Source organism: Eleutherodactylus coqui, chromosome 6 (assembly GCF_035609145.1).
Source record: "Eleutherodactylus coqui strain aEleCoq1 chromosome 6, aEleCoq1.hap1, whole genome shotgun sequence".
Lineage (NCBI taxonomy): Eukaryota > Metazoa > Chordata > Amphibia > Anura > Eleutherodactylidae > Eleutherodactylus > Eleutherodactylus coqui.
This window is the reverse complement of record NC_089842.1, coordinates 148,898,637-148,912,219: the sequence shown is the minus strand read 5'-3', so window position 1 is coordinate 148,912,219 and position 13,583 is coordinate 148,898,637. Positions and strand designations below refer to the sequence as shown.

Sequence of the window (13,583 nt, the reverse complement as noted above, 5' to 3'; positions counted from 1 at the left end):
AAAATGGAGTCAGCGGAAACCGCAATTAGAATTAATTTCTCATGTATTTTGTGCGGACGCTCGCCACGGATTCTGCATCAAAAATCTGCCCGTGTTAGGCTGAGAATGGCGGCATCACTGAGTATGAGCTGGGGATGGGAGGATGTATTTCACTTCTTTATGTCACAACAACATATTCTGTAGCGCTGTACAGAGATGGTCATCAAGAGGAAACCCCACCACAGGCAGGCAGGCCGTACAAGCCCCATCATGGAGGGTGAGGCGGGAGTGTCAGTCAGAGCATTAGTCAGACAAAAGCGCTCTGTAATGCTGCGGTACCGCCTTGTCGCAGCTCTCCGCGGTGCATCTTGGGAACTGTAGTTCTTGTCATTCCCGGACACTAAGCCTAGACGGGGGATTGGCCTGCAGTTCCCAGAAGCCCTCGCGGCCAGTAGGCTCCTCCCACTCCCTGCTGTGTGTCACAGCCCAGCCTCTCCCTGTCACTCGGCTCCCGGCAGTGGTGCAGAGCAGTTGGTGCTGCAGACATGACGGACACGGGCGGAGGTGATGACGGCTCCGGTAACCTGGAGGTGTCGGCGGCGGTACAGAATGTGGCGGATGCCTCGGTGCTGCAGAAGCACATCAGGAAGCTGGTGCCGCTGCTGTTGGAAGATGGCGGCGACGCCCCGGCTTCACTTGAGGCTGTGCTGGAAGAGAAGAGCGCCCTGGAGCAGATGAGGAAATTCCTGTCTGACCCGCAGGTGCACACCATTCTGGTCGAGCGGACAACGCTGAAAGGTGAGGGCGCTGCCACCCGCGGAGCCCTGGGTCCTGCTGGAGCGTTGCGTGCAGGGGGGTTACAGCTCCCTCTGCCGGTTAATTGCTCGCGCTACACTTAACCGGCGCTCCCCGCCTGATGTACATTATTATCTGGTGTAGTCATCCTCACAGCGCCACCTGCAGGCCAAAAGCGCTCACTAACGGCTGTAAGTACAGGTTGGTCACGGAAAAGTAGCCATCACCGCACACTGAGGTGAGATGAAAGCTGCGATGTGATTGGTTGCTATGGGCAACAGACAGGCTTTCTTCTAGGCCGCTCTCATAAGACTGGTGAGGAGCTGATTTTCCATGGCCCACCCAGTATAATTAGACTGTAGCGCCCCCTGTGAGGTCACGTATAAGACCTGATGTGGGGGTCCCTGTCTTGTTGAGTATATCTGGATTGTACCAGAATTTCCAGTTATCCCCTATCTACTGTTGAGACCTCTGCTGATCTTAAGATCGGGGGTCCTGTGTCCCTCCTGCCCCCGCCTTATGTCCACAGACGGGTTGGGTTCTGCGTGCGGGAGCCCACAGTGGAATCTGACCCTGCGTACCTGTGTGGGCAGACTGCGGTGTTCGTGCGGCCCTCTATACTTCTGGGTCTTGCTGTACTGCAGATGGTCACGCTGCTCGCCGTCGGACATGTGCAGTACAGATTTAAAAGAAAAATGATAAATCTGCTTTCCCGCGGGATCCGTGGCCCGTTCGCAGTGTCAGCTGCAGATGGGCCGCAGATCAGACAGCTTCCATTCACTTCAATGGAAGCCGTCCATGCGGGATCTGCACTGAAATGGAGCATGCTTTAATTCATTTGCGGCCGCCCATGCTTTCCTGCAGGTCGTTTGATTTGTGGATATCCCGGGCGGGATACCACAAATCAAACCCGCCCGTGGACATTGGGCCTTACTGCGCCCTCTACTGCGGAGAGGAGACTGAAGAAAGTGCACAGACGCTCCGTTCACTTTAACCCCTTCCCGCTCCAGGATGTACATTTACGTCCTGGAGCGTCGGGGTATGTATGCAGAGAGGTTGCGGGGCGATCTCTCTGCGTACAGCGCGGGCGTCAGCTGTTTACTACAGCCGACACCCGCAGGCAATAGCCCAATCGTGGCTATTAACCCTTGAAATGCTGCTGTCAAGTCTGGCAGCGGCATTTAAAGCTCTGGAACTCTGTTTGGGGGTCCCGTACGGCCCACCCCTGTGGTGAGATCAGGGGAGCTGTGTAGGTGTCATGGCTGACGGCCTTCTGAAAAGCCCCAGGGTTGCCTTGAGAGACTGCCTATCAAGCCATCCCCGTGGGGTGGCTTGATAGGCTGCCTGTCAGAATGCAGCATGACGTAATGCTATAGCATTACATCATACTGCAGGAGCGATCAAAGCATTGCTGGTTGTAGTCCCCTTTTGCCATATCTATAATTAAAAAGTCTAAATAATAAAATAAAAATACATATCTGGTATCGCCGCGTCAGTAAAAGTCTGATCTATCAAAGTACCACATTATTTACCCCGCACGGTGAACGTCATCTGAAAAAGAACACCAGAAACGCAATAAAAAGCGATCAAAAAGCCGTATATATTCCGAATTAGTACTAACGGAAACTTCCTGACATCCCGCAAAAAATGAGCCCTCGCTGAATTATGTCGATGGAAAAATAAAAAAGCTATTGCGCGCACAAAATGACCGCAGAAAATAATTTTAAAAAATGAAATGTCTTTGAAAAAAAATAGTATAGTAAAAAAAACTATATAAGTTTGGTATCGTAGTAATCGTACCGACCCAAAGAATAAAGCTGTTTTTGTTGCAGTTTGTGTGCTGTAGAAACAAGATGCACTGAAAGATGGCGGAATGTCTTTTTTTTTTTTTTTTTTTCTTTCATTTTACTCCATTATATGGTACATTGAATAATACAACTCGTCCCACAAAAAACAAGCCCTCATACAGCGACGGCGATGGATAAATAAAGGAGTTATGGGGTTTTTTAAGGGGGGGAGGAAAAAACGAAAACGGGGAGTGCGGAGGAAAGGGCCGCGTCATGAAGGGGGTTAAGTGAGACTGCGCTATACCCAAGCCTCACCCGCTCAGGCATTACCATCAACCCCATTGCAGTGAATGGCGCGCTGACAGCACGTGCTTGGCCAGCGCTCCCTTTATGGTGATGTCACTGTGGGAGAAGTGACCCCCAGAGTGATAGGGATACAGGAGTTCTCAGGATTGGCGGTGGTCTCCGCGATGAGCCCCCCACCGATCAGCACGTTTCCCCCGTCCTGGTACAGCCCCTCTCACTACCGTCTACACAGGCAACTATTCTGCCATCTAACCTATAGTGGCTGACAGCATGCTGATTGGCGCTCGTGGCTGCCGTTCACACGGATGATTGCTAGCGGCGATGAACAATCAGTTAGTCCCACGCAGATCACATTTACGGTGAGACGCACTTCTGGTGAGCGGACATTTATTTCTTTTGGCCTGTATAAAAGATGTGATCAGCCAACAAAGGAGCTTTTCTTATCTCGCCACAGGCAAATGAGGATAAATGTCCGCACCCAATCACTGATTGTATAGATGCGTCCTCAGGACCCTACCCCCCCCCCACGACCTCTGCCCCCGGGTCCTGTGGATCTGAGGAGTCCTTTATATGTACACGTCACCAACAGCATGATTCCTTTGTCTCTGTCATTCCCTGCCCCGGGACATGACGCTCCGTCAGCTAGAACTACGGAACACACTCTGCCGGCAGTGACCCTACTGCTTCAGTTCCTCGGGGGCGGGGCTGCAGACAAACTTTTTTTTTTGTTTGTTTGATCCATATAAACTAAACATAAATAACCAAATAAAGAGCCCAATGATAATAGTAGCCCCTGCGCCCCAAGAACAGTCAGTCAGGAACATTGAACTAGTTTCTGATTTAAACAACCAATCAGAGCTCAGCTTTAATTACCGGCGCTGTGCCAGAATTGTAGCGGAAATTGCTCCTTTTTTGTGGTTGAGATTAATTTAGACAAATGAAGTGACTTGTTCCAGAGGGAGCAGATGTTACTCCTCCCTCCGCTATACAAGTGTCTAGACAAGGGGGCGGGGTCTGAGTGGACTGACGTTTTCAGACAGTTACGACATGTGACTTTTAAAAACAAAGTCGCTAAATTTGTCACAGTCTCATGCCGGTAGCTGCGTGACTCCAGAGGTATTTAAAGACGTGACAAATTTATCAACATCGTGTGACACTTGATAAATTTCTCTTTTTTAACCTCTTAGTGACCAGTTAAATAGGCTTTTATGGCAATCACTAATGGGGCCTTAGGCTAGGCTGCCTAATCTAAGCTCTGTGCAGGGAAGAGCCAGGCGTCAGATGACAGCCGCGAGCGGAGAAACCGGATCCAATCGTTTAACTCTTTACATGCCATGATCAATAGCGATCACAACATGTAAGCAGCTGATGGGGGGAGGTAGTTTCTCCTGTCATTCATCGGCACCCTGCAATGTGATCACAGGGTGCTGGTAAATTTGCATGGCAGCTGGAAGCTCATTAAAGGGGTTGTCCCGAGGCAGCAAGTGGGTCTATACACTTCTGTATGGCCATAATAATGCACTTTGTAATGTACATTGTGCATTAATTATGAGCCATACAGAAGTTATAAAAAGTTTTATACTTACCTGCTCCGTTGCTGGCGTCCTCGTTCCCATGGTGCCGACTAATTTTCGCCCTCCGATGGCCAAATTAGCCGCGCTTGCGCAGTCCGGGTCTTCTGCTTTCTTCTATGGAGCCGCTCGTGCCAGAGAGCGGCTCCGTGTAGCTCCGCCCCGTCACGTGCCGATTCCAGCCAATCAGGAGGCTGGAATCGGCAGTGGACCGCACAGAAGAGCTGCGGTCCACGAAGGTAGAAGATCCCGGCGGCCATCTTCCGCGGTAAGTATTGAAGTCACCGGACCGCCGGGATTCAGGTAAGCGCTGTGCGGGTGGTTTTTTTAACCCCTGCATCGGGGTTGTCTCGCGCCGAACGGGGGGGGGTTTTAAAAAAAAAAAAACCCGTTTCGGCGCGGGACATCTCCTTTAAGGCCTCCAGATCTGCCAGGCATGCCAGCTTATCGGGCCGTGCCGCCGGCTGTATTTGGCACCAGGGAAGTCTACAGGTTATGGCCCACATGTAGAGCTGACAAGCAGTTATATGCTATACAGTTGCCAATGGAATCTATAGAATCTCCATGCAAAAATTATATTGTTTTGTGTTTACTTGACGACACAGTAAAGAACAGGAAGAGAACATGTAGACGTATACCAGCCTGGTGGATGCCGAAGGGTCATATTCAGCACCTCGATATCTACCAGCAGCCGTGCTGAATGTGGTGTGAACACAGCCCCATTAGACAGCATGGGCACTGCCACAGATGTGCATCCACAGGGGCTCCCGGGCGCAGTGTGGCTAATCCTTGGCTTTACCACCTGGAATCTACAGGCAAATATGTGACGTGCATTTCGCTCATTGACAAACCAAAAATAGGGATGCGCAAATGCGTGAGCTAGGAGGCCGCATGTGGTACTATAGCGGAGCACGGCTGCATTTGTATTAAGCCTCCCCTGTGTAAGGATCCCAGTATAGGGGCTGCGGGACCCTGAGCGATGGCCATGAGACATGACCTCTCGGGACAGAAAATTGTTTGCAAGGTCCTGCTTGACCGCCGCCAGGACTATGGAGACTGATGGGGGTAGAACCGATTAATGTCACCCTCTCATCACAATGACACTTATTGTTTGTCCCCACAGAGGATGTTGGTGATGAAGGAGAAGAGGAGAGGGAATTCATCTCGTATAATGTCAACATCGACATCCACTATGGACTGAAGTCCAACAGGTAACATAGCAGTGGGGGGTATTATAGAACTGCCTCATGCCTTCCCGGCAAGTAATAGCCCTTTTACAAGGGACGGCAGTCCTGTAACTGCATGAGCGCTGATGTCACCGCTAAGGTCGTCAACGCTCGTACAGAGTGTTTACACTGACAGACTTCACCGCTGGATCATAGGCGTCTCGCTTAGCGCTTCACCTTCTATGTGAAATGGGGAGTGTTTACACAAAACTACAAGCCTGCGGTCCAGCAATGGTTTTTAAAGTGACCAGTTTAACAATCTGTGAGTGATTTTTGAGCCTTTACACTGCATGAATATCAAGAAAATTGAGAATATAGCTAGCTATATCTATATATTTTTAACGAGTTTTGAGCAATAATCATCCTGTGTAAATGGCCCATTACTTGCGTACCTGTGTCTTGCAGGCTGCGGCGTCCGCGCAGACCTCGCTACTCCCAGGTTCACTGTACTGTTCATTATCCTCATGGCTTGCCGTTGGACATGTGCAGTGCAATTTTTTTTGTAGTGAATCTGCTTTCCTGTGGGATCAGCGGGACTTCTGCAGTGTCGGCTGTGGGTGTGCCGTGAATCAGACAGCACCCATTGACTTCAATGGAAGCTGTCCGTGCGGTAACCGCACTGAAATGGAGCATGCTGCGATTTGTTTTCCAGGCCGAAAGGTCCACAAAACAAATCCGCCTGCTTTAATTCCAGTTCGGACGCCCATGCTTCCCTATGGGCAGCTTGAACTGCAGTTCGTCCACATGGGTGCACTGCGCAGATTCCGCGATTTAAATCCGCCTGTGGACATTGGGCTAATTGGTGTACACATTTCATCTTTATTGTGTTTTTGGTCTTCCAGCCTGGCGTTCATTAAAAGGACACTTGTCATCGACGCTGACAAACCCATTTCCTCTCAGCTGCGAGTTCTGACACTCAGCGAGGATTCCCCTTATGAAACATTACACTCCTTCATCAGCAATGCTGTCGCTCCCTTCTTTAAATCGTACATCCGTGAATCGGGCAAAGCAGACAGGTAAGAGGCGGGGGGGGGGGGGGTTGTATAGACTTGTCACTCATCTAGGTTCCTGGGTCCTACTAAGTGAACTGTCATTCTATACCGGACATTGAGCAAAACTCTGCTTTGCTGTTACATAGTTTCAAATTCTCTGTTTTCCTTCACCCAATCATAGGTATGAGTGCAGCTCTGAAGTATAATGTAAGATGTAACTCTGCATCACTATAGGAAAGGTGATGCATGTATACATAGTATTAATCTAAATGTAGTTTATGTGGAAACTTTACATTTCTGAAGAGATTCTGCAGCAGCTTTCACTCCTGTCTTTTACACAGTCTCACTCTGCAAAAACTGTCACGGGAGGACTACAGGGGGTGGACAAAAAATGGAAACGCCGTAAAAAAAAAGGCATGGGATTTTAATCATTAGCACTGAGCTGCCCTTTTCACCCCTGCTTGGCTGAGAGCTTTCCTGCCAAATTTGTGTTTACTTCACCTCTTGCCCTGCTCTGGGCTGTTTTTGGAGCCAGCTGGTAACAGCAGCTGAGTGGCTCAAACCCCTGACCAATGGAACCTTGTTGCTCAGGCATATATTCCCTTCTGCCTGGCAGCATCTGTGTCATATTACTGCCACTTAAAATCAGTCTTATTGAAATATGACTTATAATCCTATGTAACTTAAGACATGCATTTCATACAGTGTTTCCATATTTTTGTCCACCCCTGTATATGTACCTAAGGGACTCAACTTGTTATGTAGATTAATGGGTTTATACCACGGAACTGTGGATAACCTACTGATCATTGGGCGCCTAACTGCTTGGACCTCCCCTGATATGGAACGGCAGTCCAGAGCGTTCCGCAGTGAACAGAGTCACACATTTGCACACCACTCCATTATTTCAGTGGGACTGTTGGAGACTACAGAATGCAAAAACTGTGGGTAGGGGATATTGTATATTTTGGTGGGACTGCCCCTTTAATTTTTTTCCTTCCTCTGTTCTACATTTTAATGATAAAACATTGCCTGCAGCCATCATTAGGAGGTCCTCTTACGTTGTCATTGAGCTCGACCTGGTTAACCATGTCTTTGAAAAAAATGTCACTTTATAAAATTGACTCATTTTTGCAAGAATTAGATTTTTCCAGCAAGTGCATTTCAGTGTGTGATGAGACATTGTTTGATGCTTTCCTTCAGAGATGGGGACAAAATGGCTCCCTCTGTGGAGAAGAAGATTGCTGAGCTGGAGATGGGTCTCTTACATCTGCAGCAGAACATTGAAATCCCAGAAATCAGCTTGATGATTCACCCCAACATTACCAATGTGGCCAAGCAATGCTACGAGAGAGGCGAAAAGCCGAAAGTTACAGACTTTGGAGACAAGGTGGAGGACCCTACGTTCCTGAATCAGCTGCAGTCCGGTGTAAACCGCTGGATTAGGGAAATACAGAAGGTATATTCGAGTTGTCTATAGAACAATTAACCTTAAAGTGGATTTTCCTGCTTTATGGTCTGCATTTCTATCACTCACCAATTTTAACATCTCTGTATGCTGTCAGTGAATGGGAATATTTGTGTTTACATTCAGTGAAAAATCCTGATCTACTTAAGGGCCATTTACATGGGACGATTGCCGCTCAAAATGACCGAAATTGAGCGATAATTGCCCCGTGTAAATGCAAACAAAATCTATTCGTTCACTTCTTGTTATCGCTGACTTTCGGTCAGCATAAAAAAACCTGTCTGGATTGCGGGATTCTCGCTCAGTGTAAACGCTCAATGCTCCCCACTCAGTGCTTTGAATATAAGGTGAAGTGCTGAGCGCGAAGCCTGCAATCCAGCAGCGATGTTCTATGTAGGTGTTTAAGCACCACTTTACAGGCAGTCTATATAAAAATGTCAGTGTACATACATTACACTATAACCGCATGATCTGATTTTGCAGGTGACAAAACTCGACCGTGATCCTGCTTCTGGAACAGCTTTGCAAGAAATTAGTTTTTGGTTGAACCTGGAGAGGGCGCTATACCGTATTCAAGAGAAGCGTGAGAGCCCAGAGGTTCTCCTCACACTGGACATTTTGAAGCATGGAAAGCGTTTTCATGCCACTGTCAGCTTTGACACAGACACAGGTAAAAGTCTGACTTTAACTCCTGCCCCTGGCAGCACATCAAGTAGTCATGTGACTGTAGCTATAGAATTGTTGGGGGCATTAGGACATGAACCACTACCAATAACATTTCTTCTTCCATATCTCGCCCATCAGGTCTGAAGCAAGCACTGGAAACAGTGAATGACTACAACCCTCTAATGAAGGACTTTCCCTTGAATGACCTGTTGTCTGCCACCGAACTGGACAAAATCAGGCAAGCTCTTGTTGCCATTTTTACCCATCTCCGGAAGATCAGAAACACAAAATATCCAATTCAGAGAGCCCTGAGACTGGTTGAAGCCATTTCCAGGGACCTCAGTTCTCAGCTACTAAAAGTCTTGGGTACAAGAAAACTCATGCACGTGGCCTATGAAGAGTTTGAGAAGGTAGGAGCCCTGTAAATGCCGTCTCAAGTAAGGAAATCATTCCAAATGTTCCTCTGCCTTGTGTGTAAAGGCTCATTTACACGCAATGATTATCGCTCAAAAGCCAGAGTTTGAGCGATGATCGTGTAAATGCTCCCATCTTTCACTCTTCGGCTGAACGAGGATTTTTAGGTGAGCATAAAATCCATCATTCAGAAGGAGAGAAGATAAAACAGACAGCATGCTGTGTTTGATGTCCATGGTGCTGTATTCTTCACAGGAGCACTGATTACATTGTATTCAGCTTGCAGCCCTAAGGCCGAACAAAGGACCTGAATGCAGCGAATGGGCACCTGCCGTTCTCTGCATACAGGTCCTGGAGGCTCATTTACATGCAAATGAATGTGATAAGCTTATAATGGACCTTAGTGTCCATTAGCAGTTTATGCAAAGCAATCACTTTTGTGATTTTTGTAAATGGGCCTTTAGACAGCACTGCATTTTATGTGCTCTTCTCCCCCCCCCCCCAAAAAAAAAAAGATACAGTAAACTTGGCTTGCTCACAATTAGCTTTGTCCTTAATTGCAATCTTTTATTTTCTGGTGGCAGCTATTTTAAATGTGGATTGGGCTGAGATACAAATTTGTGTAACAATTACACATATATTTATACGCTGCATTTAAAGTTAAATCTGTTGCAATCTCTGGTTGCTGTCAGTGAATGGAAAGCGGATCACAATTGGGCAAACCGATAAACTTCTAGTTTGCTTATACAGGAACTTGGCTGGTTAAGTGCAGGGTTTCCCTTCCCCTTAATGTCTGCAATCACTCACACCCAATCATAAGTCTATTTTATTGGGGCAGATGTACAACACCAGGCACAGCCTATGGACAAGAGTGATGCGGATTCTAAATCAAAGCCATGGTTTGTCTCATCTCTGACAAATGTTTCCTAGTTTGTTTGTTTGTTTTTTCTTCATTAGGTCATGGTTGCCTGTTTTGAAGTGTTCCAAACCTGGGACGATGAGTATGAGAAACTTCAAGTTCTTCTGAGAGACATTGTAAAACGAAAGCGAGAGGAGAACCTAAAAATGGTTTGGAGGATTAATCCAGCTCACAGAAAGCTTCAGTCCCGGCTGGACCAGATGAGGAAGTTCAGGCGCCAACATGAACAGCTGAGAGCAGTCATCGTCCGGGTCCTGAGACCTCAGGTATAACCTTACCAACTAGAAAGAATGGCACATATATTCAAAGTGTATATGGATGCACAAGCACTTTAAGGGCTCCTCCAAACAGTGTATTCATGGACCAACCCCTCCCCTATTCCCTGTGTATTTGGGGCCCCCAACTCTCTTTTTTTTTTTTTTTTTTTTAACATGTGTAAATTGTACATAATGCTGGCAGTGACGCCAAAGATGACAATGGTGGGTGCCTGATAGCATGTTCACACAGCGGAATTTTTAATGCGAAACCAGTCTCTAAAATCCAAGCAAGAATCCATGGCTAAGCCTCATATTTTGCTGTGGATCTGATGGGAAAATAGAAATGGGGCAATGAAAAACCCTAAAATTGTTTTAACCTGAAGACCAGAAATGGCCTGATTCTTAAGAGGTTAGTTAGGGTTATTTTGCGAAGGGTAAAGTTGGCAAACTGTGGACCACTTGAGTCTGCTGGTGTCATTGAGGGCATATGGACAGGGATTATCTTGCTTGTACAATCTATTTAATTGGTATTTGAAATCTTGCAAGTTTGGTTTCCATCTGAATTTCTTTTGAACTACTTGGACCATGCTTGATGCATCTGCATTTCCAATATCCTGCAGGCATATTAATATGGGTGTAACTTGGTTTTACTTTATAGGTCACTGCTGTTGCTCAGCAGAACCAAGGGGATGTCCCAGAGCCTCAGGACATGAAGGTGGCAGAAGTCCTATTTGATGCAGCAGATGCAAATGCCATCGAGGAAGTAAACCTCGCATATGAAAATGTAAAGGAGGTTGATGGTTTAGATGTTTCAAAAGAAGGCACAGAAGCATGGGAAGCTGCACTGAAGAGATACGATGAAAGAATTGACAGAGTGGAGACCAGGATTACTGCCCGTCTCAGAGATCAGCTTGGCACAGCAAAGAATGCCAATGAAATGTTTAGGATCTTCTCCCGATTCAATGCCTTGTTTGTTAGACCCCACATCAGAGGAGCCATCCGTGAATATCAGACTCAGCTTATCCAACGTGTGAAAGATGACATCGAGTCTCTCCATGACAAGTTCAAAGTGCAGTACCCTCAAAGCCAGGCCTGTAAAATGAGCCATGTCAGGGACCTTCCTCCAGTCTCTGGCTCTATAATCTGGGCCAAGCAGATTGACCGCCAGCTCACTGCTTATATGAAGCGAGTGGAAGATGTTCTTGGCAAAGGGTGGGAAAACCACGTTGAAGGACAAAAGCTGAAGCAAGATGGAGACAGCTTCCGCATGAAGCTCAATACCCAAGAAATCTTTGACGACTGGGCAAGGAAAGTTCAACAACGCAATCTTGGAGTGGCGGGACGAATCTTTGCCATCGAGAGCACACGTGCCAGGGGAAAGTCTGGAAATGTGCTCAAGTTGAAGGTGAACTTCCTTCCAGAGATTATAACCTTGTCCAAAGAAGTCCGCAATCTGAAGTGGCTTGGGTTCCGAGTGCCATTGGCCATTGTCAACAAGGCCCACCAGGCAAACCAGCTGTATCCATTTGCCATCTCGCTCATAGAAAGTGTCCGTACATACGAGCGCACGTGTGAGAAAGTAGAAGAACGCAACAGCATAAGCTTATTGGTTGCAGGTCTTAAGAAGGAAGTCCAGGCTCTCATTGCTGAGGGTATTGCTCTAGTGTGGGAGTCCTACAAGCTTGATCCTTATGTCCAGCGTTTGGCAGAGACGGTCTTCAACTTCCAAGAAAAGGTGTGTACCAGTCTATACTTGTATTGTAGCCTCCATAAGAGAGTTGTGTGCAGTAATTTTGTAATTAATTTTCCTGTAGGTGGACGACCTCCTTATTATCGAAGAGAAAATTGACTTGGAAGTGCGGTCTCTGGAAACCTGCCTGTATGACAACAAAACTTTCTCTGAGATCCTGAACAGAGTCCAAAAGGCTGTTGATGACTTGAACCTTCATTCTTATTCCAACCTTCCCATCTGGGTCAACAAACTGGATATGGAGGTAACTGCCATGGATGAAACGAAAAAAAAGTTTGGTACCGTGTTAGCCAGTAGTGCAAAATGTGATTATTCTCAGCAAGAGAAACCAAGTAATCTTGTAGATATGATACCTTTAAGGCTGGGTTCACACGGGGCGTATTCCCGTCGGAAATCTCGCGGTTTGGCCGCAGCAAAAACCGCGAGATTTCCGTTGGGAGAACCGCCGCGGTTTAGGCCGCGGCGGCTTTGAAGCGACCCGGCCGCTCGCTTTTCCGTTGCGGCCGGCGCTCCATAGAGGAGCGCGCGTCCGCGACGAAAATAAAGAAAAGTAAACAGACATGCTGCATCTTCTAAAACCGCGGCTGCCGCAGCCGCGGTTTCAGCCGGACTTACTGCAGCGGATTGGCCGTCCCGTGTGGACGAGATTTCTGAGAAATCTCGTCCACATGGCTGGCTATTCCCGAGATTAGCGGCCTCGGGCGGACTTGCCGCGGCAAATCCGCCCTGTGTAAACCCAGCCTTAATGGCCAACTAAAATACATGATATAGCAAGCTTTCGGATCCGATTAGCAAAAACTCCACTGCCCTACGTAGGAGTCTCTCCAGTTTAGCTGATAACTAGTTATGTCTCAAGGCTCCATAATGGGTCAGACAATGACTTTGCAGGGTAGTTGCCTATATGTGGCACGAGAGACATTGATAGTATTTTGCTGTCTTGTTTTTGTAGATGTTCAATAGGTATACTTGTTTCCCAGGGGAGCATTGTCAGGATATGTTTATTAAGCATCTCTTGGAAGTTACAGAGCCTTTCTTAAAGGGGTTGTACAAGATTATAAAAACATGGGTTTGTTCCTCTAAGAACAGTGACACACCTGTCCATGTGTTTTATGTACTATTGCGCGTGTTTTTTAAAAAATTCTAATTAAGGCAAACTCATTAATTTTGATAATGGCGTAGGTTTCAATATTGAAATGGCATATGTATCCCTTGCATTCAATGCTTGTTCTTTCGCCATGTAGATTGAAAGGATCTTGGGAGTCCGTCTGCAATTTGGTTTGAAAACATGGACCCAGGTTCTCATGGGTCAGGTTGATGACAAAGCAGAAGTTGACATGGACACTGATGCACCCCAAGTCAGCCACAAACCAGGTGGTGAACCCAAAATCAAGGTAAGTGAATTTTCTGGTTCATGTAATCTTGGACACTCCAATTTTTCCACCGGAGCTCATTT

General features: G+C 47.1%; 1 protein-coding gene across 2 annotated transcripts in view; it reads left to right on the top strand.

Annotated features, from left to right (window-relative positions):
• The first annotated feature begins 486 nt into the window (after positions 1 to 486).
• The window catches only part of LOC136632782 (cytoplasmic dynein 1 heavy chain 1), a 51,764-nt gene continuing 38,667 nt past the window's right edge, over positions 487 to 13,583 (top strand). For both annotated transcript variants that reach the window (XM_066607948.1, XM_066607947.1), the window contains exons 1-10: positions 487 to 777; positions 5,562 to 5,649; positions 6,507 to 6,680; positions 7,860 to 8,115; positions 8,608 to 8,794; positions 8,929 to 9,200; positions 10,162 to 10,389; positions 11,039 to 12,115; positions 12,195 to 12,374; positions 13,372 to 13,521. In XM_066607948.1, coding sequence (XP_066464045.1) covers positions 525 to 777; positions 5,562 to 5,649; positions 6,507 to 6,680; positions 7,860 to 8,115; positions 8,608 to 8,794; positions 8,929 to 9,200; positions 10,162 to 10,389; positions 11,039 to 12,115; positions 12,195 to 12,374; positions 13,372 to 13,521 — 2,865 coding nt within the window. In that variant the 5' untranslated portion in view covers positions 487 to 524. The remainder of the gene's footprint in view (positions 778 to 5,561; positions 5,650 to 6,506; positions 6,681 to 7,859; positions 8,116 to 8,607; positions 8,795 to 8,928; positions 9,201 to 10,161; positions 10,390 to 11,038; positions 12,116 to 12,194; positions 12,375 to 13,371; positions 13,522 to 13,583) is intronic.